At 49.1% G+C, this 25349-nt stretch overlaps 3 protein-coding genes across 3 annotated transcripts; all 3 read right to left on the minus strand.

Moving 5' to 3' along the window:
- Positions 1-1318: 1318 nt before the first annotated feature.
- Hoxb1 (homeobox B1) lies at positions 1319-2628 on the minus strand. Its single transcript, XM_052759476.1, has 2 exons — positions 2064-2628; positions 1319-1647 (listed from the first exon to the last, which is right to left on the minus strand). Exons 1-2 carry the CDS (start codon positions 2626-2628, stop codon positions 1319-1321), a joined length of 894 nt encoding a protein of 297 aa, XP_052615436.1.
- A 12562-nt stretch (positions 2629-15190) lies between these two features.
- Hoxb2 (homeobox B2) lies at positions 15191-17399 on the minus strand. Its single transcript, XM_052757464.1, has 2 exons — positions 17003-17399; positions 15191-16199 (listed from the first exon to the last, which is right to left on the minus strand). The coding sequence occupies exons 1-2, from the start codon at positions 17397-17399 to the stop codon at positions 15505-15507; spliced, it is 1092 nt and encodes a 363-aa protein (XP_052613424.1). The 3' UTR covers positions 15191-15504.
- A 5435-nt stretch (positions 17400-22834) lies between these two features.
- Positions 22835-25021, minus strand: Hoxb3 (homeobox B3). Its single transcript, XM_052757537.1, has 2 exons — positions 24537-25021; positions 22835-23688 (listed from the first exon to the last, which is right to left on the minus strand). Exons 1-2 carry the CDS (start codon positions 24982-24984, stop codon positions 22835-22837), a joined length of 1302 nt encoding a protein of 433 aa, XP_052613497.1. The 5' UTR covers positions 24985-25021.
- Positions 25022-25349: the final 328 nt, after the last annotated feature.

The raw sequence follows: 25349 nt of genomic DNA on the forward strand, positions 1-25349 counted from the left end.
TCTGTTTCCCTCCTTCCCCACCCATTTCTCAAGACCATCTCAGAACTGTCTGGCTCTCCCACCTTCCACCATGTGCTTCTGGGTTCTCCCAAAAGATCAGTGGACTACTAGGTGTCTGGGGCCCACTTCTGCCTTGGTTGGGGCCCCGCTCAGTTCTCATTATCTTGACTTCTCCTGGCCCAACCAGTCAATGGGCTGGTAAAGTTCACAGTCTCCTCCAGCCCAAGATAGAGAAGCAGAAGCAGAAGGAAAGGGAGAAACAGACTTTATTGAAATGAGGTAGCTTAGATACAAAGGGAACCTGGCTTGCTTGGGACATAGTTTTCCAGAAACTCAAATGGCCTCTCTGCTGTCTTCAAAGTTCAGGAAAATGCTGGAATCTGCTGGGAACTCAGTCGCTATTCCTGGACCTGTCCAGACTGCCCCAGGGGTAGGGTGGCTTGTGGAAAAGAGAATGGGGTGGGGGGTTTCCAGAGGCAATAAATAGGGGGAGAGGAGGTGAGGAGGGGGTAGTGCCCACCCTTTCTTGGTTGAGGATTACTTGAGACGGTCCTTGCAATGATGCTCCAGAAACAGTACCAACTTCCAAAACACTTTGGTGATTTAGTGATGGCGATGCCCGTGGGAAGGGGCGGGTCTCACAAAACAGCCTCAGAAGGCTGCATTAGTGCAATAGAGATGTGCCAGGAAAGAGTTTGTGGGATTGCTTGGGACAGGGTGTTTTTCGTTTCTTTGTTTGTTTGTTTGGGTTTTTTTTTTTTTTTTTTTTTTTTTTTTTTTTTTTTTTTTTTGGCATGTCACAAGGCAGTCGGTGCTATTGTAAGGTCTGCGGTGAGCTGGCCGGATTAAGGATTAAGATTAAAGATTGCTGGTAATGTGCCTGCACTCCAACACATCCCCCACAGGAAAATCCTGAGGATTCTTTCTATCCCAGGTCTAGCAAGGGGAGTTGGGGTAAGAGTGCTCAAAGAGAATTCTCCAAGCTCAAAGGCACTGAACTCCAGTCGGGAGGGAAAGGAGAATCCAGGGTGAGCTGGCTCCTACCCCCACTAGAGTGTTGACATTGAGCCAATCTCTAGATCAAAGGCAAAAGGCCTTTTCTCCACCTTTGATGGCTGGGTACTCCCCAAATCCCAAGACCTGTAGGATCCCCAGCTATCAGTCATCCCTCCACCCCCAGATCTGAGAAAAATTACGTTTCCCCACTCCTGCCCAGTTTCCTCTAAACTGGTTGCGCGGCCTTGAGGAGGATAACCAGGGCTGTGAAGTTTGGGAGAGTCTATGATAGGACTGGGTCCAGCGCTGCAAGCCGGATAGCTCAAGAGGTGATGGAGCTGGGCGAGGCTTCTGGGGAGGTGCACGTGGACTGGTCGGAGGCATCTCCTGGCGCTTCCTTGGGGCAACCTGAAGGGGCTGTAGGCACCCTGCCTCCCTCTCGCTCTCTTTTCTTCTGCTTCATGCGCCGGTTCTGGAACCATATCTTCACCTGTGTTTCATTGAGCTCCAGGGTGGCGGCGATCTCCACCCTCCGCGCGCGGCTCAGGTATTTGTTGAAATGAAATTCCTTCTCCAGCTCGGTCAGCTGGCGCGTGGTGAAGTTTGTGCGGAGGCCACCGGGAGTGCCCAGTCCCAGCTCCGACACCTTCGCTAGGGGCGGGGCGGGGAGAAAAGCCGCGTCAGTTCTCTCCTCTCTTTCTCCCTCCCCGCCACTCCTCCCAATCCACTCTGTATCCTCATTCATCATTCTACTCAAACTTAAGTCCCTATGCAGAACCACACACACCCTCCATCAGCAATTTCCAAATCTAGAACCAATCTCCCATCCATACTCACCTTCAGAAAGAAACATGAGATACTGGTTCCAAACTGGGCCCATGGACAAGGAAGTAGATTGCAGAGACCTCCTTAAGGAGGTGGCCCCAAACTTACCCGATGGGGAAATCTCAGCCGACCTGAATACTTACCTGCCAATACCAAAGCATGAAGGGATGAACCATACCCTATCCCAGGGCCCTCTGTGCATGCCTAGGCCAAGGTGAGGAAGTGACCACTCTGAGCCCTACCTGTCTTAGGTGGGTTTCTCTTGACCTTCATCCAGTCGAAGGTCCGTGGAGTGAGAGTGCTGGGTTCTGAAGAACAGGATGATTCCTTGTCCTCAGAGATGAGTTCGTAGGCTGGTGCAAAGTTTGCGGTCTGCTCAGTTCCGTAAGGGGGCTGCGGCGGAGGATACAGCCCTGGGCCGACTCCACCCGCTCCGTAGCTGTCGGGCAAACCCCCTAGCTGGGCTCCGTAGCTCGATGGATGAAAATAGCCTCCATCTCCTTCCGTCTGACCCACAGAATAGTACTGAGAAGGCCCATAGCTGGGGTTGCAGGCCGCTGGGGCGTACCCCGAGGGAGCGGAGCTGGAAAAGGACACCCCCAGGGATGAAGGTGGCTGCTGGACAGGATACCCCGAGTTTTGTTGGAGCGCTGGGCTGGGCAGCCCTCCACCATAGCGGCTCTCCCCTGCGTAGCTGTCAACGGCTGGAGCTGAGCTGGGGGGAAAGGAGGTTGGGGCGCTGTAGGCGCTCGGTCCCCGATTACAAAGTGGATACTCTAAAAAGGAATTCATCCTATTATAGTCCATGTAGAGGCTGAAGGAGGGTCCGGCAGTTTGGGGGAGACACCCTCTTGCCCTACAACCTTTCGGCAGTATGTCACAGCTCTGAGGCTTGAGTCCATGGCCTGGGCCAGCTTGCCCCGGCCAGCGCTCCCCTAGGAAGGGGATAGGGAGTGGGGGTGGGGGGGCACATGTGATCTCTCCCAGGCCAATGGGCTAAGCGGGCCAGAGTTTGGCAGCCCCGGCGCCCATCCATCACCCCCCAAGCATTAGCATGACAAAGACATTTCAATCACTCTCAGCCCATCCATCTGAGAGCGACATGGAAGCGTCAAAAACATCTTTCTTCAAAGACTTTTTGGAAAGAAGGGACCAGAGGGAGAAGGGGGGAGAAGTTGGAAGAATATTCAAGACTTTGCTCCCCTCCCAACCCCCAAGGCCTTCAATAGGTTCTTGGATTATTAGATTTGGACAAATTCAACCCAGCTGCCCCTCACTCTCTTCTCCCCTCAAAGAAACCTACCCCCACCCAAGGCAGTAGAGCAAGAGATGGGAGAGCAGACTCCATGCTCTGCCCAGAACCCCCTTTCTATGTTCCTTTCTCCCAGTTTGTCTTGGAATGACTGGGCTAGGGCAGCCTGGTGAAGTATGTTATCATGGGACAAAAGGATGACTAGAAAGGCCGGGAAGCTGTAAAAACACCTCAGGGTGTGAGCCAGGCTCTAAAATCCAGGAGAATTCATTAGGAATCAAGGAGTGGGAAAATGGCATTTCAGGGGGACCAGCGAGGACTCCAGAAACATGAAGAGGAAGATGAGAAACGCCCCATTCCTCTCTCTGCATAAACGCTCTCTCCTCATTCACACATCCATTTCTCTCCCTCAGCCTCTCTTTATATTCTCTCTGTCTCAATTCATCTTTCTCTTCGTCCATCTCTCTCCATATTTATATTCGTTCCCTGCCTATCCATCAACTCATCTCTCTAGATGTATTTATCCTCTCTCTAGCCATCCATAGCTGTAGCTGGCTCACTCACTCAGACTTAAATAACTCCCTATATCTCTCCAGAGAGCAGCAATGAGTGAGCCAGGTGATGTTTACTGGGGGATGAGAAGGAAGGGAATTTTTATTCTCTTTTCAAAAGTGTTTAAAACTAGTAAAGACCCTGCGTTCCTCTAGTTCCCCCACCTCATTATCCTTAGTCTCTCTGAAAGTTTTTTTTTTCAATTTCAAGTCTCAAGTCTATAAATCCAATGTTAGTTAAGTGTTAACGATTACCCAAATTTTCCATGAGTGTTCTAGAATAGGTAAAGTTTAGTTTGCTTGGAGAATGGGAGAATTGGTGCAGAGTTATTGAGGCTTTGATTTCTAAACTAAGGTTTAGAAGTGGGACTTCACTTTTTCTTGCTGCCTGTTGGGTTAAGATTGGGGAAGGGAACACAGGAAGTGCCTTGCTCACTCTCGCAGAGGGCAGGTTGGGATTAGAAGAGAAGCTCTTGGGTAGAGGCCATTGATTCTCCTCCTCCGGACTCTGAGGACAAGAATCCAACACCCACTCTCATTTGTAACGTGTCAGGGTGTCTGCCTGACCACAGGCCTGGGGCCTGAGGTAGGGCAAGTCCAGGAGGGCAAGAGTTCAGGAAGAGATGTCAGTAAACACTGGTGCTCAGGGGAGGAAGCCAGAGCAGGTGGGACAAGTCTGGGGCAATCCTTGAAACCTCTCAGGTTTCCTTATCCTAAAAAAAGCCAGGCCGCATTCCTCTCTTCGAGGGCCCCAACTTGTCTCCATCTGTGTTTCTCTGCCTTGCTGGCTCCCATCCCCCCAGTGGCCCTTGTCTGGCTCTCTAGTCATAGTGCCTCTTTCTATTCTGCATCGTGGGAGTCGCCCCCACCCCTTCGTTTTCCTGGCCACTCTGAGTCTTGCTTAGCCCTCAAGGAGAAAGAGCTCAAAACACTTCTCTGATTCTTCACCCCCTCCTCTCTGCACATGTGCTCTGTTTTAGACCCAGACAGGTCGGGGAGGGGAGGGACCAGTTAGTAACTTCTTTAAGAAAGACGCGATGGGACTGGAGCGGGAGAGGAGAGAATGTTCACTTGCCAAAGGGGTGTGTGCAAAGGAGAGGAGAACAAGATGGAAAGGGTGGCGTGCAGAGGACTGAAGCTTGAAAAGTGGTTATTGAGGTGGGAGGGAGCCGGTTCCTTCCTACTTCATTCACACTTGGCAGTGGGAGGGGGATCACCGTAGTTTCCCTCCAACTTTTCCTCTTGTTTTCAAATGTTCTCCCCGGAGGATGGGACTCTTGAGTCTAAGGACCAGGCATTATTCCCGAACCTCAACCTGAGTTAGACCCAAGTGTGACGTGGCTGTCCTGTTTCATTCACTACCTTTCTCTCATCCCAGAGAGAGCCTTCTCTCCCACTAGTTGAGGAACCAATTTGGAGTCTAAAGGAAGAAGTAAACTCCAAAGGTGTCTAATAAACAGCATGTTTCTGCCTGGGAGTTGGGAAGATACATTTCCTCTTTAATCGTTGAACTCAGTGTCCTCTATAGTCAATTATTAATGACAGAGAGAAGGAAAAAAAAAAGGCTGAGCCAAAGGTACTTCAGTCACAGTCGGTGTGTTTGGTGTTGGGCTCCATTCTCCAGATGTGTTGTGCTGTCTCGTTCAGCAGTCCCTGCCACTCTTCTTTCTGATAGGGAGTACATTCAAACTTTCCAAAATTACCAAGCATGGGGCACAGGCCTTTACTCCCAGCACTTGCAGACAGAGGAAGTTGGATCTCTAAGTTCAAGGACAGCCTGGTCTATGCAGCAAGTTCCTAGCCAGCCAAGGCTGCATAATGAGAGCCCGGCTCAAACAAAGAAACAGAAAAGCAAACAAAACCCTCAATGTTCCTAAATCCCTGCTGGCTCTTGAAATTCGGGCAGAAAAGATTAGAAACCTAGCAGTCCAATCCCCCTAGCTCCCCATTCTCCTTCATAGTTTCACTGGCTAGAGTAGCCTGTGGTAAAGAATTTTCTAACTGGTCTACTGAAATTCACCTGAGGGTCTGAGTGGATCCAACCCCCAAAATGAAATAAAGTTGATTTCCTACTATATATGATGTGCTTAGACAAATATAGAACATGGACATGTTTAGATCTGAAATTATCCTTTGTTGTTTTGTTTTGTTTTTTAAGACAGACTCTTCTGTAACCCAAATTGGTCTTGAGCTTCCTATGTATCTGAGGATGGCTTTGAACTCCTGATCTTCCAGTCTCGGCCTCCCTAGTGTTGGCCTTGCAGGTGTCCTAATATGCCTGGCCTAGAATTCTTTGAGGGCTCTGGTCCTAAGGCTGAGAACACAGACATGGGAGTCAGTCTAACAGAAGAAGAATATATTAAAAGTTCACATCTCAGATTCTGGTCCTGGCCGGGTGGTGGTGGCGCATGCCTTTAATCCCAGCACTCGGGAGGCAGAGGCAGGTGGATCTCTGTGAGTTCAAGGCCAGTCTGGTCTACAGAGCGAGATCCAGGAAAGGCGCAAAGCTACACAGAAAAACCCTGTCTGGAAAAACAAAACAAAACAACAGATTCTGGTCCTTTTTGTTGAAGAAGCTGTTTAGGAAAGAAGCAGGTGGAGTTGGCAAATCAACCTAATGATTCTATTATTAGATGTGGTGATATTGTGTTCCCCAAAATATTGTGCACCCTAATAAACTTATCTGGGGTCAGAGAACAGAACAGCCACTAGATATAGAGGCCAGGAAATGATGGCACACATGCCTTTAATCCTAGCATTCCAGAGGCAGAGATCTGCCTGGATCTCTGTGAGTTCAAGGCCACACTGGAAACAGCCAGGCATGGTAACAAGAGCCTTTAATCACAGGAAAGTGATGGCAGGAAGCAGAAAGGTATTTAAGGCAGGCGTGAGGACCAGGAACTAGAGCTGGTTAAGCTTTCAGGCTTTGAGCAGCAGTTCAGCTGAGATTCACTCTGGATGAGAACTCAGAAGCTTCCAGTCTGAGGAAACAGGATCAGCTGAGGAATTGGCAAGGTGAGGTGGCTGTGGTTGTTCTGCTTCTCTGATCTTCCAGCATTCACCCCAACGCTGGCTCCGGGTTTGTTTTTATTAATAAGACCTTTTAAGATTCGTGCTACAATTAGGCCCCAAGCACATCTGTGTGCTCATCCCAGCCCAAATTTTGGGAGGCAAAAAACTCAAGATCAAAGACTGGCCCTTCAGAATAAGAAGAACGTGTAATCAGGTTATCAGTTTCCCACTGTAGGAAATAACACCTTGCTGCTGCTGTAGAAGGGATGCAATACGGATCCGGTGTGGTTTCTTCGAATGTAAGCTGATTCAAGTGTCATCAGTCTGGCTGAGACTTTAGGTGGTAGGTGTGACAATGCTACAGTGAGATGAGTCCTCGACTTGGGTCTGGAATACTTGGGTTCAAGTCCGCGCTTGGCCGTTTTTAAATATCAGGACTCCGGACGAGTTCCTTGACTTCTCAGAGTCTCAGCCTCAAAGAAGAAGAATGGGTTTAATATGACTTCCCCTGCTGCAGTGTTAGTGGGATTGAAGCAAACAAGAAAGCATCAACCATAGAGAATTCTGTAGATGTGTGATAATAACATTACATGCACACTCTGAAATACTATGAGTCAATCTTCTGCTTTTTAATATGACTAGCATATTAAAATATGGAAATAGGAGAAAGGAGAACAGCACAATACTATCCTTTTATGTAACGTATCACCATATATTACACCATGTGCATTGTATCATATGCAAATTTCATTGAAAATGGAGAGGGTTGGCCCTATTTAGGCAGACAATATTCTTCTAAGCTAAAGCAATTTTTGTTGTGTATTATTTTAGGTTTTGTTTTAAAATTAAAGTCTAACACTTAACAAAGAACTCAGGTGATAAAAATTGCAGAAGAAAGGTTTGAGTTTGCATATTAGAAAAGATAGTCTTGATTCTCCAAATATTTAATGAAACATTTCTAGGGAGGGTGGCGTTGTTCCTTTTCTTAGTGGCATTTGGGCTTAGAAATTGTCCCTTTGAGGTGGTGGCTTTAAAGAGATTAGAAGGATGCAGGCTGAACACGTACCTGGAGTGAATGGCTGCATGGTCACATGTTCAAACAAAATTGAGATTGTTCTCAAAGAAAAACTTAGCATGTGGTGAAGAATTAAAATAATTTTCTACTTGCTTAGCTTATCCACAGCTGAGAATATCGTGTAGTGGTAGAGCACTTGCTGGGTACGCAGCATGAGGCCCTGGGTTTGATTCACAATACTATGAAAAATTAATAACAATAATAATAAAAGGAGCCAGGCGGTGGTGGCGCAAGCCTTTAATTCCAGCACTTGGGAGGCAGAGGCAGGCAGATCTCTGTGAGTTCGAGGCCAGCCTGGGCTACAGAGTGAGATCCAGGACAGTCAAGGCTACATAGTGAAACCCTGTCTCAAAAAAACAAAACAAATAATAATGATAATGATAATAAGATGATAATGATAATAAGAGAAAACGGCTAGAGAGCTGGCCTTGGCACTGGCCGCCCTTCCCGGAGAACCTCGATTCAATTCCCAGCTCACAAAGGTCTGCAACTTCATTTGCAGGCGATCCAACACCCTCTTCTGGCCTCTGGAAGGCACTAGGCACACACAGGACGCACAGATACGGATATAAGCAAAACATCCATACAAATAAAATAAGGAAATGGCCAGGCATGGTGGAGCATGCTTTTTAATCCCAGCGCTTGAAAGGCAGAGGCAGGAAAATCTCTGTGCAGCCTTAAGTTTTCTCCAGTCCCACCTGGCCCCGTGGTTCCACAGTTGTTTATAAAATAATCACTCAGAGGCTTAATATTATTTACAAACTGTATGGCCTATGACAGGCCTCTTGCTAGCTAGCTCTTATGTCTTAAATTAACCCATTTCTTTTTTGGTTTTTCGAGACAGGGTTTCTCTGTGTAGTTTTGGTTCCTGTCCTGGATCTCGCTCTGTAGACCAGGCTGGCCTCGAACTCACAGAGATCCACCTGCCTCTGCCTCCTGAGTGCTGGGATTGAAGGCGTGCGCCGCCGCCGCCTGGCTTAAATTAACCCATTTCTATTAATCTATGTTTTGCCACATGTTCCGTGGCTTTACCGATTTGCTGGCGTGTTGCTCCTTGGGCAGCAGGCTGGTGTCTCTCTCTTTCCTCTCCTTTCTTCTCCCATATATCTTCTTAAATTTCCTGCCTGCCTCTAAGCCACCTTGCCATAGACCAATGCAACTTTATTTATCAACCAATCAGAGCAACACATACTCACAATATACAGAAAGACATTCCACAGCATCTGTGAGGTCAAAGCCAGCCTGGTCTGCATAGTGAGTTCCAGGACAACCAGAGGTACATAATAAGACTCTGTCAAGAAAAAAAGAAAAGAATAATAATTTTGTTTAGTCAAATGTGATTTTGTTTTTGTTTTTGTTTTTGTTTTGAAGGCAGGGTTTCTCTGTGTAGCCCTGGATGTCCTGGAACTCCATCTGTAGACCAGACTGGCCTCAAACTCGGAGATCCTCCTGCTTCTGCCTCCCAGGTGCTGGGATTAAAGGCATGAGCCACAATGCCTGGACAAATGTAATACTTTTGACCAAAATAAATACTTTGGAAAACTCACCAAAACTTGTTCAGGAGACTGACTGGCAAGATAGTTCAGTGAGTAAAAGCACTTGCTGCTGAGTCTGACCATCTGAGGTCAGTAGTTGTGACTCACAAGTTGTCTTCTCATCCCCACATTTGCTCCATGCCCATGTACACACACACACACACACACACACACACACACACACACACACACACACACACACAAATAAATAAATAAATAAATGTAATTTTTTTATTTTTTAGAAAAGGATCAAGCATGGAAAGGTAGCCCCGCAGTTAAGAGTACTTTTTCTTGCAGAAGATCCAGGCTCAGTTCTCAGTGCCCACATAGCAGCTCACAGCCATCTCTAACTCCAGTTTCAGGGGATCCAGCACCTCCTCTTCTGACCTCTGCAGGCTTCTGACCTGAACACACAGGTACACACACACACACACACACACACAAAAAAAAAAAAAAAAAAATTCTTGAAACATTGACGGCTGGAGAAATGAACGGCTCGGCGGGTCAAATCACTTTCTGTGCAAGCCCACCGACCCAAGTTCAATCCTCAGAACCCATGTCTAGGCAACTGGGAAGAATCAGCTTCACAAAGTTGTCTCTGACCTCTACACATGAGTCAAGGTATGAGTACACACACACACACACACACACACACACACACACACACTTATACAATAATAATAATAATAATAAATCTTTTAAAACTTGATCAAGCTAAATTCAGAACTGAATGAGTATCCAAATTGGCTTACGTTGAAAAAGAAATAGACTTCTTCAACGGCTCACTCTGTGCTCTGAGGAAGGAGTATTGAAATCCCTGCCTCACTATGGAGAATGGAGAACTGGAAGTAATCAGTGGGAGGTCACTGGAGGATCTAGGCTATAGTGGCCACAGAAGGCAGAAAGGATAAAGTAGGGCCCTAGAGGCCACCTTCTGCAAATCGCAGGCATACATTTGATTGACAGCACATTTTAGGAAGCTACAAAGTAGAGCCCATGATGCTTATCAGAGGTCTGGAAGATCAGAATTTTGTAGGGATATTTAGGGAAATTCATAATTTGTGCCTATGTTCTGATGCCCAGTAACCTGATAAAAGTCTGTTATACCATGTGTCAAGGAATTCCAGTGGTTCTTTGCAAATGAAATGGACTAGTCTTTTTAAATAATGGTAAACATAGACAAATATCTGGAAAGATGGCAAAGGATGAAAGCCACAGACAGACTTGGGTAGGACACTTCCGAATACTTGTACCATTTAATGAATATATGGCTCCTGGCACATAACACTGTATCCAGTGGCATGCTCATTGAAAAGATGTAAGTAAATGATTGTGAACATGGTTCTAGGTGCAAAGATATACATTACATTTTGTTAAAATGGTCCGCCAGAAATGTGGAGATAGGCTACTGCCAAACATCAAGAGTCATTTTAGCCGGTCGGTGGTGGCGCACACCTTTAATCCCAGCACTTGGGAGGCAGAGGCAGGCAGATCTCTGTGAGTTCGAGGCCAGCCTGTGCTACAGAGTGAGTTCCAGGAAGGACTCCAAAGCTACACAGAGAAACCCTGTCTTGAAAAACCAAAACAAACAAACAAACAAAGAGTCATTTTAAAGTGCAACTCCAGCCATAATAAACTTCACAACATCACCTGTGAGGATTCACAAACATACTTTTAGCATAAACTAATGTAGACGACATTAGAAACATTCAATTCTTCCATTTATTTCACAGACAGAGAAACTAAGGTCCAGAAAGGGGAAGGGACTTGCCCAGGCATAAGTTAACTTTTTTTTAAATGACTCTGGGTTATCATGATTGCAAGTAATTCCTCAGTTTAATGGTCTTTTGCTTTCACTGTAGCATTAATGAGCCATTTTTCTTGCAAGAAGGATTCACTAAAGAGCACAATAGACTGACCAGCTGCTTTGGGGCCTGCACTGAAGCCTGCCTGCTCCAGCCACAGCCAATTTATAACCTATCTATGCTACAGGCTACTCATAGTTGGTCCTGACCCAAGAGGAATCATGTCCCAGCCTGCCACCACTGGAGAGGTCAACTTCCCTACCCAGGAACCAGTCTTGCTCTCCCTTTTCCTCTACATTCAACTGTAAAATCTCAGGATAAAGCAGGCAGAATGGCCCTAGAGATGAAGAGAGGAAAAGGAGCCAAGTGGGATGCATTCCGTATTGACAGGGATCCCCTGATGTTGAAATTGAAAGGGGAAATTAAAGATGGGTGTCTCTTCCTCCTGGAAATGTGTTGCCTCTTTTATTCTTCTGTGCTATCACCAAAGATGGTGACTTGATGAATTTGGGGAAGGATAGAGACAAAAAGGCCGTGTGTTTATTGGAAGCAGAATTTCAACTCTTCTCTAGTAATCACCAAGAGGAAAGATGGATGCCCTGATTTCCTGGATTGGAAATGACTTTCCCTATCATAAAGAAAACACATGAATCTAAACAGGTAGATTGAGCTTTGCTGGACCTTTCATTTTAACATGAGAAAGCAAGGCTGGCATAGCTGAGATTCTCTGAACAATGAAGTTGGAAGAATTGGAAGGTCATAGCCAAGTAAAATGGATCAAAATCCTTCTCTATCTATCTATCTATCTATCTATCTCTCCCTCTGTGTGTCTCTCTCTTTCTCTTTTATCTTATTTATTTAATTGATTGATTTATTTTATTTTATTTATTTATTTTTGGGTTTTTTGGGGTTTGTTTTTTTTTTTGGTTTTTTTTTTTTTTTGGTTTTTCAAGACAGGGTTTCTCTGTGTAGCTTTGCGCCTTTCCTGGAACTCACTTGGCAGTCCAGGCTGGCCTCGAACTCACAGAGATCCACCTGCCTCTGCCTCCCGAGTGCTGGGATTAAAGGCGTGAGCCACCACCGTCCGGCTATTTTTGGTTTTTTGAGACAGGGTTTCTCTGTGTAGCTTTGTGCCTTTCCTGGAACTCACTTGGTAGTCCAGGCTGGCCTCGAACTCACAGAGATCCGCCTGGCTCTGCCTCCAGAGTGCTGGGATTAAAGGCGTGCACCACCACCGCCCGGCTGATTTTATTTTTAAGTGTAAGGATATTTGCCTGCGTATACCTGCATATATATGTCTGTGCACTACATGTATGCCTGGTGACTGTGGAGGTCAGAAACAGAGGATCAGATCCTCTGGAACTGGAACTAGAGATAGTTGTGAGCCACACTGTTGTGGATGCTGGGAACTGAACTCAGGTCCTCTGCAAGAGCAGCCAGTGCTCTTAACTACTGAGCCAACTAACTCTCCAGACCTTTCTATCTTACTTTTTGAGGGTTTTTTTTTTCTGAGTTTTGTTTTGTTTTCTAAGATAGACTCTCATTTTGTAGGTTGGCCTAGAAATCACTATGTAAATCAGGCTAGCCTCAAACTCACAGCAGTCCTTCAGTCTCAGCCTTCTGAGGTCTGAGTTTACAGGTATGAACCACGACCAGTTTTTCCTTTTTTGAGACAGGGCCTCACTATGAAGGCTAGCCCGAGACCCATGGTCCTCCTGCCTAGACCTCCTGAGTGCTAGGACAGTAGGTGTGCACTACCATGCCCAGCTCTCAAAAATTCTTAAGCGTGGAGGAAGGCAGAAAGCAAGGTGGCAATGTAATCTAGCAGTCCTTCTCAAACTTTAATGTGCCTATAAATCATTTAGAAATCTGCTAAATTGCAGGTTCAGGTTCTGGAGGTCTGGAGTAGAGCCTAAGATTCTGCATTTCTAACTAGCTCAGGTAATGTTGGTGCTGCTGGGCCATGGAACAACCAATCATCTACAGAACTGAAGCCGCAGGGATCCCTGGGTATTACAGACCAGCATCCCTGAATGGGGTTTCTCTGCAGCTCCTGCCTTTTGGCATTGATGAAGGGTATTCTCCTTCTGACCAAAGAAAGCTGGAAGGTGGGTAATTAGTGAGATCTTTCTGGTATCCTTGATCTTTGTAACAGCCTAGCATGGCTGCAAGAACATTTTTAATTAGACTAAATTATCTAGTTTTGCTATCCATAGAAATCAAAGCCCCAATTCATATGTCTCCCTCGTTTTGCTAGCATAGAGATGGCGTGTGTGCTGTGATTTTTAAGACGCTAAACACTGCCTGTAGGCATATTTTATAGAGAAATAAACACACAGTCCAATGAGATGTATAGTGTGGTTTTAATATATTATATATTCACTTATTTATGGGGAAAATAAACACACAAGCCAATAAGCTGTGTATTATTACTTTAATATATTGAATTTATTTCATACCTATATATTTTATGAGGGAAAATAAACTAATAAGATACACGGTATTATTATAATAACACATCTAATTGTTCTATATTAATTTATTTATGAGAAAAATAAGTGCAATTTAACATGACATAAGATTATTTAATGCATGAGGTGAATTCTATATTAAGACAGTTTAAAGGATTAAATTCCAGCTGAATAAAATGTGTGTACTTCCTACACTGAGGGACCCGTTGGGAAGGAAAAAAAAATACAGTGGCTTTGCCTAGTCCTCCATGTCACCACCTACGTTGGCTCCTGCTGGTCTGAGAGAAAAGTCTAGGAGGCCCAGGAAATAAACTGCTTTCAAAAAAAAAAAAAAGGCAGCATCTGCCGGGGAGGTAGGTATCTGTTTCTGAGCCGGAGAAATATTAAATAAACCTGAGGAGGATGAATGGCTTTCCAGGGTCCCTTAAATCTCCTGGTTCCGGAGAACAATCCAGGAGGCAGATGGGGAAGAGCGATCCCTGCTTCTCCTTTCCTGAGTTTACCGAGCCAGGAAGGGTGCGGTGGGGGGCAAGAGCCGGGGAGCCGTGTTGCCATGGAGAATGAAGTTGTTGGTCAAGACAGGTGGGCCTGCATTTGGAAAACGCTCTGGCACGGTTTCAAAGCCCAGAGCAAAGGATCAAAAGCCACGCTGGGTGAAGTGGTCCCAGGTCCCCAGGCCCGCCTGCCCCTCCCACGCCGCAAGGCCTCCCCTTGGGTCCCCTGTCCTCTCCATCCCTCTTTCTTTTTTCTAAGTAAAATAAAATACAACCCCACAATTGCTGGGAGGCTCCTAGACTGCCTTCTCTTCGGTGTGAAAGATCTGGCCTCAGGAAAGTGGGGGTGGGGACGGGCCGGGAGCCGACCCCGAGCATCCCCCAGCCGCTGTCATGGCGGCCACCGCTGCTTCCCCGGCGCTCCCAGCTGCCCGGCCCAGCGCCATTTTGAGCATCTTCCCTGCTTCCAGCTCTCCCCGCCGCTCGCCTGGCTAAACCTTCCCTCGTTGTAGGCCGAATGCTTCCCAAGCAGCCTCCGGGCTTCCCGACAAGGCTCCTAACCCCGATTCCAGTCCCAAGCGACCTGCAGCCCAGCAGCACCCGGCGCAGGCCTCGGCCCAAGCTTGCCGAATCCCCGCCTGGCTTCTGCACCTGAAGCCTGCCGACTAGCAAGCCAGGGGATCTCCCTTCAATTCCTTTAACCCTCTCTGCCGCCTCCAAGGCTCGAAGCTGGCTGGCCCCTGAGACATTTTCTTGCACCCGCTCCTGCTCCATGCTCTCTTTTCCCACCCACCCCATCTTTATTTCCAAGCAGGGAGCCAGGAAACATCTGAGCAGGGCCAAAGGCCGGCTGTGGGCGGACGGGCGAGTAAGTGACCAAGCTTCCACGAAACTACCAGTTCTTCCTGGTGTCATGGACAGAGCAGTGGCCACCAAGCAGGGTCACTTTTGTATCACCCGGACTTTGCCAGCCCGGGAGATGGGACCATGCTACTGCTAGGTCGCCAGAACAACCTCAAGCCGGACCTGGAAAAGCGAAACTGGCCATAGAGTCTTGGGAAAAGAGCTGGAACCCAACACAAACACTCGTTTTCGTATTATAAAGACATTTATTTAATCTATGAAAATAATGTACAATAAATACTTTCCCCTTTTCCTATTATTAAACAATTTTAATAAATAATCTACGATCTAAAACTTAAAAAAGAGGAAAATAGGTCCCTCTAGTTCTTTTTAAGAAAACCCTCCCCCATTAGAGTTTAATTATTCCTGAGATTTCGTTGGAAGGAGTTTTACCAAATGGAATTTTTCTGTGTGGTTTTTAAAAAGTGAAAGGGAGGGAGTGGATTAAGCGCTAATTCATTAATACCTGAATTTTAGCAAAACACGTAAATGTGACTAGGGGTGGAGAAGGCTCGATATTTTTTTTTCCCCAACAGCCAAAGAGGACCAGGTGGAAAGGGTCAAGGAAAGAAAAAAAAAAAAAGGTTAGGGAAACTGCAAGTCGATGGCACAGAGCGTGCTGGTGAAGAAGTCCAGCTCTTCCTCGGAAAAGGGGACGGGGCTGTCCAGAGAGCCCTGCAGGCTGGGAGAAAGGCCTCCGGACATCTGGAGACATGAGTCTGCAGCGAAGAAGTTGAGGTCGGGCAGGAAAGGCGAATCCGGCTGCTCAGGGCAGGTGTCTTCTTCGGGCAGGGGCTCTGGCTGCAGGCCTCGGGCTCTGAGCATCGTGCAGCCGGGGCTCGGCGCGCCCACACTCTCCAGGGGAGTGGCAGGAGGCGCGGGTAGCGGTGCACCCCGGGGACCCTGCGCGGCCTCGGCCGGGAGGAAGCAGGCTTCTCGCAGCCGGTGAGAGGCGGAGGTGCCGCCGGGGCTAACTGCGGGTTCCTCGGCTGGGTCTCCCGAGTCATCCGGGGCGCTCGGCCCGCCTGGCTCCCCATCCGGCGGCTCCCGATGCTGAGTCTGCCGCTTGTGTTTCATGCGTCGGTTCTGGAACCAGACTTTGACCTGCCTTTCGGTGAGGTCCAGCAAAGCGGCAATCTCCACGCGTCGTGGCCGGCACAAATACTTGTTGAAGTGGAACTCCTTCTCCAGCTCCAGCAGTTGCGTGTTGGTGTAGGCCGTGCGCAGCCTGCGCGAGCCGCCGCCGCCGCCGCCGCCGCTCTCCGGCAGTCCCGGGCCATCTGCGAGGAAAGCACCCTGCGTATCAGAGAGATCTCAACCCAGCCTCGCTTTAGCTGAGATCGCGAGCACCCCATCCGCTAAAAAGACAGTCAACAGTCCTACCCGAGCTCCCACCCCACCCCCAAAGCAGTTCCCTCTCTGTGTCTTTGGGGGGTTTTTGTTTTGGTTGGGTTTGGTTTTGGGTTTTGGGGTTTTTGTTTTGTTTTGTTTCGTTTTTTTTAGCGCTCTCCCACGCAGGAAAGACCTGGCCCGGGTCAGGTCGGTGCATTCAGAGCCGCCCACGGGCCACGTAGGGGGCGGGGAGCAATTCCTTTTCGCTCCCAGAACCTCAGAGCCTCCCTCCCCCCAGTCCTCCCAATGGACCCCTCAGTTCGGAACTTTCCACCTCAATCTGGAGAGAGCGATCTTCACCCCTTTCCTTCCTAGCTTTTGAATTTCCCCTTCTCTCCTAAGCTTGCCAGAAGTAGGAGAATCGCATCGTTTCCTGGCTCCAGATTCAATCCCAGGCACAACACTTCATTCTACACAGATAATGGGAAAAGCCTTCCATCGAATCATTTTCTTTTCACACATTAAAAAAAAAAAAAAAAACCACCCTACCCCCCAAGTCAGCTTCCAAAATCTGCTGAGGGGTGGTGGTAGTGCTGCTGGCTCTGGCTAGGCCTGGACCCCAGCGGGATACTCTGCTTCCCTAACCCCAGAATCCATCAACCCCGGGGAGCCCCACCAGACTCCCCGCCATCTCACTTTCTCCCCTTCTCTTGCAGCTGCCCCTCACCCCGCCCCCACTAGGCTCACCCACCTGAAGGGGATCCGACCCCGGAGGCCCGGACCGAGGAAGCGGCTGGAGAAGGAGATGCGGCGGCTTGGCTGGGTTTCTTGGCGGATTTCTTCTCTTTCATCCAAGGGAACTCGGGGGCTGGGGGGGCGGCGGGGAGTGGCGGCGGCGGCGGCGGCGGCGGCGGCAGAGCAGGCCCATCTTCGGCTTGCTTTTGGCTCCCGGGTCTCTGAAGGGTGGAGGCGCCGGGCTGGAGGCTGGGGAAGGTTTGCTCCAGAGGAGGAGGAGGAGGAATTAATGTCGACTCCTTGATTGATGAAGTTTGAAATGTCTCCAAGACAGCGGGGAAGGAAGTCAGACACTCGGCGAGCGATGGCTGGCTGTTTATAAACCCAATCTCCCTCTCAAATTCAAAATTCATGGCTTTCAATGGTGGGGGAGGGGGCCTGCTGGGGGGGGCGTCAGGAGGGAGGATCGGAAGGGACCCCCCTCTCCCGCCCCCCCCAGGTTTATGCAATGAAGCGATTTCGCGGGGGAGGGAAATTTCTCTTTTTTTTTTTAAATTTAGGCCTTTATAATTGTATATTGCTGATAAATACAAGCGTATGGGGACTCTCTCTATTAAACCCAGGACTCCGACGAAATTGCAGGGAATTCATGGTCACGGGACCGGTCTCCGCCAATCGCTCGTCTGGGCCTGGTGGAAAACACAGGCATTATTTGCTTTAATTGATTCAAAAACTCCAGAGGACCACGACCTGGATACTATAAGCCTTCCTCCTGTACCCCTATTCCAACCCCAGCGCCCCCACACTCTCCCCAGTTGCTCTTTTCTCCCAGAAAAGCCCGAAGAACAGCTTCCTCCCCTTCAGAGACTGTGTGGTGGTGGGAGCCTGTAGAAACAACCAAATTTAAGGGAGAAATGGTCTTCTTGTCTAAAGATTTTAATTGGGTCAACGAATATGCTTTCTTTATGTGGCCATCAGTAGTATCCCCTCCCCCTTCCAACCACCCTCCAAAGAGCAAAAGCCCATTTGGGAGGAAGTAGGGGTAAAAAGAGGCTTCCACTCTTTGGGGAAAGGTCAGTATTAAGGTGAAAAATCAGAACGGAGATTGATGGACGGAGCTCTGACCACCACCAGCAGCAGCCTCTGGAAGCAGCAGTTCAAACTTAAGCAATGCACAAGCTGGCACAAAGCAGCGAGGTGCCAGGAGCACTTGGGGACACTGGTCTCCTTCCCAGCCATGTGCGCTGGATTCTGTCCTCTGCCCAGTATTCACAGGCAATACTTTATGTCTACTGGCCTTCTTCCTGTTGGGATCATCTATACTCATACTCTGTGACACCCCAGCACTGTTCAGTAGGAGGGTCCAAGAAAGTCTAAGATGGCAGATGCATCCATAGCCCTCAGGTTGTGTCCGTGTCTATACCCAGGGCACCAAGGTAGCCATCCACAAAAGTTTCAAAGCTAAAGTTAATGTATGAGGGAGGGCACTTTCCCTCAGGACAAAGGGACTTTCTCTGTCATACTTGCCTTTGTGCAATTTTTTTAAATCCCTGGTTTTTAAAAAAAAATCCCTAAAGATGGAGGGAGAAGAAATAAAGACCACCACTGGGATTATATTCGGTTTATGGCCCCCAGAGGGGGGAAAATAATGTATTCTATTGTGAGGGGACAATGATAGGCTCCACTTTACAATGTTGTAATTTACTAAAGGGAGGAGACACAAAACTCAGAGCCACAAGCAATTTGGTGGGAAACTAGGCCTCAGAGCTGAAAACGAAAAGTCGATCTGGGGGAAGATTTTTAAATAAGTGGGTCAGAGAGACCAAGAGGAGATGAGGCGATCAATCTTAGCCCCCTGACAGCTCCCTCCGATTGCATCAAAGAATTTGGCTCTTTGGGAAAGCAGAGGGAACAGCCTAAATTCCACATCCCTTAAAAAGGCCTGAGGGAGGGGGTAGCAGAAGAGAAAGGTGATTCTGGGAGGGCCAGGAAACAGATGGGAAATGGAGACAGAGGGAAGGCGCTAACTTGGGTGGAAAGTTTGCCCCGGAGAACTCCCACGGCTATGGCCTCCCCTCCCCCTCTTCGCTCCCTGCCGCCCAGCCTGGAGGAGAAGGCTGGTTAGCAGAGAAATGGCAAGTCAGCGGAGAGCTGGAACTAGAAACTTTCTGTCAATGTAACGTCCGCGTGGGTGGTGGTGAGTATTTATAGAAAGGAAAAAAAAAAAAAAAGGAAAGAAAATAAAAAGGCAGAGAAGTCTGACTAGAAGGTGGGGGTGGGGGACCCGGATCTGGCGGCTGCAAGGACAGAAAGAGGCAGGCTCTTGGGGAACTGCTCTTAACTGGGCCAGAGGGCCAGAGAGGGTGGTGTGTAACTCAGCTTTAAAAAAAATGTGGATGTATATAATATATATTATATGCAATATATATTCCATTTGGGTGGTGGTTAGCAGGGGAGAATCCAAATAGTAGCTGCCTGCAAGTTGCACAGTGGGGCCTGTGAGGGGCCTTCTCCCTGGCTGTGCCCTTGGACACCTCTACAAGTTTCCTAACAAACCAGCTGGCTGCAGTATCCAGGGTTCTTCTAAGGCAATCAGGGCCCAGACTGTCCCGTGTAGGAAATACAGCTCTCTAACCCTTGATGACAGATTTTATGGGCAGATTAGTGAACAGCAGAAAACTTGGGTGTTAAAAGGGGGTGGGGGAGGGAACCCTCCTTCCCAGAGACATCCCTCCTGCTCCCTGTCCGCTAGGAACCTTACAGCATAGATTTTTAGCCATGTTTTTTAACAGCTTTAGCTGAGTACCTGGAGTCTTGAAGACAGAAGGGTAGGTTCTATTTTTGTTTATAACCCTAGCTTCAAGCCAAAGCACTGCTTTTGGTCGATCTAGCTAAAGTCTCTCTTACCCTGTTCCTCTCCAGCTAGGTAAATAAGCAACCCACCTCTCCCTCCATCCGCAGAGCCAAACATGACCCTTCATGTAGGCCTATCATTCAGGAAAAGTTACTCAGGGAAGAGAAAAGGAAAGGAAAGACAGACCCTTGAGCGTTATTTGATCCCAATCAAGCTTTGCACGCTCCTCTGCTCTTAATGCATAGCCTGACCCAATGCTAAATTGCTTGCTGCCTGGATGAGCCAAGTCCAGTTTAAAAAAAAATCCTACATGGTGGGGAGGGGGTGTATTACTCAGGTTGTTTTTTTATTGTTATTTATTGTTGCATAAAGACTGTAATTACTAACCTTGGACTGCCAGGATGCAACATAAAAATGAAAATCAGCCCTCGCTTTAAGGCTGGGGGCCTGGAACGATTCTCACCCCCACCCCACCCCCCATATCACCACTACCACCAAATATATGCTCCTAATTAAGCAATGCGGGCGCAACGCTTACAATTAGAATTATGTAACTCTTCAGCAAGCAGCCATCGCTGCCGTTTGAACGAATTAGCTCCATATTTCAGCCTCCCTGTCTCCTCCGCTCTCATCGGATACCGCGATGCGGTGGTGGTGACATTTCATCTTTGACAGACCCTCTCTACCCTCGCTCCACTGTGATAAAACTTTTATGGAACCAGGACTAAGAAATGAAGTTTTCCCGAGGATCGTGGAAACAGAGCCTCGCATTAGCCTGGGGACCATTTTATTTACGCTTGGTTTCAGCAGCTTTCCTGGCTTCCTTCTTCTCCCTTTCCCGGGCAGGAGAAATCAAACCGGCCTCCCCTGCCTTTGCCCTGGGCTTCATCAAATGATTTAATTTCACTTCAGTTCTAAGGCTTGACCTGAGAAGTCTAGGCCTGGGTTTGTTGTTGTTTTTTTTTCCCCCAGATTAATCATTTTCCTTTGTTTTCATTTTAGACCCAATGGTGGTTGGGCTTCGGGTCACGTGACAGCCTCCTTGTAGCTCCGGAAGAGAACCGTGAAGTTTAGGTTGCCTGGAAGAAGCAGTAATAAGCTAGATTTTGATTTGATTTGACGTGGCCAGAGGGATGCATAGAGGTGCTGGTCAAAGAGAGAAGGAAGGCCAAGGACTGAGGGAAACCGGAGGCAAAGAGACTAAACAGACAGACCAAGATTCCCGTCCCTTCCCCAACTTGTTACTTAAACCTTAGCTGCAGCACTCGGCAGAATGGTCTAGACTGTTAAGAATGTCAAAACCCGAGTTTAAACCAGGAAGAAACGCTGGGGAGGAAGACAGGGGCCTGAGCAGTAGACAAAAAGGCCAGAAAAGTGTCTTCAATGCCCTCCTCTTAGGGGACACTTGGCAGTTGGAGCCTTTTCTCTGCAATCTGAATCAGACCACCAGGACAAGATAAAATTGATAACAGAAAGTTTATTCAAGAATTGTTTTGACAGACAACCCTTTTAACTAAGCGGGGGAAAAGTAACTACAGAAGAACAAAGAAAGTTCCAAGAGAGAATTAACTCTAAGTCTACAAATTCAGGACTATACAGTGACCATTAGGAGCTGAGTTCATGCCTTTTAGAACTAATTACAATTGCTCATAAGTACGAGTTTAACATAAATCTACAGCTCTTTTCTAGAATACAGTAAAAACTAAAATAGCTGGTTTTACATGACAGGGAACACAACATCCTTTATAACAAGTAAATACTAAAAAAGTACATTTTTTCCTTTTTTGTTCCTCATATAAATACATAATGTAGGGGGGGATAAATAATACAAAAAAAAGAAAATATTTTAACAGGCTATAACCAATAAATATATATGAAAATGTTCACTAGAACACACGCTTTTTGAGCGAAGCTGGACTTTTGCAGGCCCAGGCATCTCTCACAGTTGGTTATTTTTTTTTTTTAATATCCATTAAAATGTAAACTCCAAGTGCAACAAGAGCGTCCTGTCAGGGGCTGGAGCAAGGTTCACGGGCCCAGCTGCAGCCCCTGCCGAGGACAGACAGTTTGTTCAAATATACCCTGTTTTCACATTAAGTCAAGAGAGTAACAGAAGAAAAAAGGAAAGTGGAGAGCTCCGTGCGGGTTGCTTTCCGTGGAGGAGAGAGTGGGATGGGGTGGGAGCTGAGAGGCTGCAGAGCAGGCAAACCTCCCAGTCCTGACACCTTTGCCTGCCTTAGCCTCTTAACTTTTCCCTAAAAGAAAAAAATATATCTATTTATATTATAGGCAGCTCTAACCTTCAGGGTCTCCCACCATCCCTGAGCCCTCTGAAACTTGTCAACAATAGGGGTGGGGTATAGATACAGCCTTAGATCAGAAAATCATGGGGCTAGAAATGGTGGGCATGGCAGGAAGCCCCGAACAGTTGGGGGGCAAATTGAGGCTTTAGGGGTGTGGAAGGGAAACACTTTGTGCCCTTAGATTTAAATGTGTTTTCTTATTTTTCATAAGGAGAATGAAAGGGAGGACCAGGGGAAAAAAAATCAAGATTTGGGGGAATTGCCCACAGAGTTGGTTGGTTGGTTGCTTGGTTGCTTGGTTGCTTGGTTGGTTGGTTGGTTGGTTAATGAAAGCCAAGCCATAAGTTTTGAATGTGCTTCTCTGCCCTGCTTGCCTATTTTGGTTCCGTCTACCCGACTCCCTCTCCAATCTGAAATCCCAACTTGGTAGTGCTGGAGCCCTGGGATTGATGTGGTGGCCTCCAACCTGCTGTGGGTTCCTTTCCAAGGGTGTGGGCGGGCAGATGGAACCAGGCGTGGAGGACTCAGGCTAGGGAGAGGGGAAGGCGCCCCAGGCCTGTCTTGTTTCTGGAAGCCTGCAACCACCCCAACACGCACCTCTTCCAGGCCTCCAGACTGCCCCCCCCCCACCAGCTCCACCACCTCCCTGGCCCTTGATCTCCCCCACCCCACCCCCCATCCGCCCCTCACATCACAGGTGTGTCAATTTGGGCGCTTCTTGGATTCTACCCTGAGGTGGTGCGTGGTGAGAGAGGTCTGTGTAGGTGGGGTGAGGATCACAGGGTCCGTGATGCTGGCTGGGGGCCATAGGGGGCGCCCCGTTGTAGTCCAGGTTCCCCGAGGGGTGATGGGAAAGGTGATTGAGGCCGTAGAGGGAGGGGCCGGCAGGGGGCGGCAGCGGATCCGCATAGCCACCCCCGCCCACGTACACGGGGCTGCCCTGCATGGTGGGCGTCCCGTAGGCGCCCCCGTTGGCTTGGAGGACGTGGGGCTCGTACTCGGGCGCCGGGGTCGGGGGGTACTTCTGCGGGGCGCCGCAACCCTTGAGAGGGGGCTGGTAGTTGGAGGGCAGCGCGTAGGCATTCTGGTGGCCTTTGCCGAAGGCTGGCGGGGACGGGCTGTCATAGCTGGGAGTCATGGAGTGTAAGGCGTTCATGAAGCCGGCGGTGGACTGCATGGGCTGTGGGGGGCTGCCGGCCGGAGAGGGACCCCCAGACGACGAGGCCAGCCCTTTGGCCTTCTGGTCTTTCTTGTATTTCATGCGGCGGTTCTGGAACCAGATCTTGATCTGGCGCTCGCTGAGGTTCAGCAGATTGGCCATCTCCACGCGGCGCGGCCGGCACAAGTAGCGGTTGAAGTGGAACTCTTTCTCCAGCTCCACCAGCTGCGCGCTTGTGTACGCCGTCCGTGCCCGCTTGGACGCCGCCGACCCCGGGGGGCTCTTGTCCCCTCCCCCGCCGCCGCCGCCGCCCCCGCCGCTGCTACCGCCGCCGCTGCCGCCGCCGCCGCCGCCGCCGCCGCCGCCGCCGCCACCACAACCTTCTGCTGGACCCGAGGGGGAGGAGTGGGAAGGGGAGAAAATGAAATAAAAGATAATTACTGAACACGCCGAAATTGAATGCATCGTTTCTTAATAAATCCAGGTCTGGACTCCGGAGCCCCCGCCACCCTCCCCTTCGCGTCCCCGCCTCCTCCCCAACACCCCCCCTCCCACCTCCCGTCGCATTAGCGGACACTCTATAATAGTGGCATTTATTAAGAGACCTGTTCTCCTCTCACTGCCCCAGCTTATGAAAATTTGATCATGTCACACAGACAGAGCTGCGTGGCCATTTATTTAGGGTTAGATTTTTGCGTGTGCGCGCACCCCTCCCCATATATCCAAACCCAAGTCTGAGATGATCTTCTCATTCTGTCCGTCCTTTTTACAGGATGGGTGACTGAGAACACCTTGGGGGAACTGGACACGGGTGGGCAGGGCCTGGAAGTGTGTCACTAGAGACTGCGGTGGCTGAAGGCCAGGACCCCAGGCCTCCTGAGCGATGGTGATTAATACCCACAATAATCATACTTAATAATAATCTATCCTCGATGACTCTGTGCCCTCCAGGCGATGCGGCCTTGGGAAGGGCTCTGAGGCCAACCGTCCCACCTCCTGGAAATTCTTGGAAACCCAGGCGGAGGATGGCTGGAGGGACTGGGTGTTGGCAGGGTCAGAGGTCATCAGGTGGTAAGAGGTATGGGGCGCGGGGGGCGGGGGGGGGGGAGGGAGAAGCGGCAGCCACCTAATATTGTTCCCAGGCGCCTTGTGGGCGCCTAGGGGTCGAATGCTAGAATAACAGTGACATTCCTGGACTGGACAAAAGCTGACGGTGAAGGCAGAGAGCTGGTACCTGTGCCGGGGGAGCTGTTTTTCAGCTTGGACGTTTGCCTCGACTCTTTCATCCAGGGGAATATCTGTTTGGTGAGGGTAGAGTTGGAGCCGGGACCGCACTTGGGGGGGCCGCTTTTGCTGGGCCCGCTCCCGTTATTGCTGTTGCTAGTGGTACTGGTAGGTGCGGCGCTGGGTGGGGGTGAGCCCGGCGGGGCGGGCAGGGGCTCTGGGGCCAGGCCAGGCCTCATGCAGCTGCCGTTGAGCTCCTTGCTCTTGGCATGTGGGGCGGCATTGCCCAGGGACTGCAGGGAACACGCTGAGCGCTGGTAGTCACCCTCCAGGTGCGTAGCGGCCTGAAAGGGGGGCTGGGGAGGCCCGTCGTAGCCGAAACCATTGCTGCCAGGATACGAGGAGTAGCCTCCGAAGAGCGCAGCTGCGGTGTTGTCGTAGTAGGTGGCTTTCTGCATCGCTGGGCGAGGCCCGGGCAGTGGGTGGCAACTTGCAAGGGCCTGATACCCTCACGACCGGACATTGGCACCCCTGGGGGTCACGTGACACGCCGGACCCCCCTCCCCTTTCTGCCCCCCTCCTCCCGGGTCTGTTCCAAGCGGCTGACCTGCGGGGCGAGAGAAGAGACACACGGGGAGAAGAGGACTGGGCCTCGAATCCATCTTAGGAACTAAAAAGGGAACTGACATCAATAGGGATTTTTTTCTTCTCTCCTCGCCAGGCTTTCTGCAGCAGACGCTGGGACCAAGCATCTGACCTGACATGGATGCTTCTTGCTTCAACTTTAATTTTAAAGGAAAAACAAAATAAAACAAAACACCCG

Source organism: Peromyscus californicus, unplaced genomic scaffold (genome assembly GCF_007827085.1).
Source record: "Peromyscus californicus insignis strain IS unplaced genomic scaffold, ASM782708v3 Scaffold_3__1_contigs__length_106647218, whole genome shotgun sequence".
NCBI classification, from domain to species: domain Eukaryota; kingdom Metazoa; phylum Chordata; class Mammalia; order Rodentia; family Cricetidae; genus Peromyscus; species Peromyscus californicus.

Bases quoted from the DNA above. Each gene is read 5' to 3' on its own strand.
- Hoxb1 (XM_052759476.1), bottom strand. From the start codon at position 2,628: ATGGACTATAATAGGATGAATTCCTTTTTAGAGTATCCACTTTGTAAT. The intron at 1,648-2,063 runs GTAGGGCTCAGA...CCCCGCCCCTAG, and splicing joins GAGAAACCCACCTAAGACAG to CGAAGGTGTCGGAGCTGGGA.
- Hoxb2 (XM_052757464.1), bottom strand. From the start codon at position 17,399: ATGAATTTTGAATTTGAGAGGGAGATTGGGTTTATAAACAGCCAGCCA. The intron at 16,200-17,002 runs GTGGGTGAGCCT...CTTTCCTCGCAG, and splicing joins CGGGGTCGGATCCCCTTCAG to ATGGCCCGGGACTGCCGGAG.
- Hoxb3 (XM_052757537.1), bottom strand. From the start codon at position 24,984: ATGCAGAAAGCCACCTACTACGACAACACCGCAGCTGCGCTCTTCGGA. The intron at 23,689-24,536 runs GTACCAGCTCTC...CCTCGGGTCCAG, and splicing joins AAACAGCTCCCCCGGCACAG to CAGAAGGTTGTGGTGGCGGC.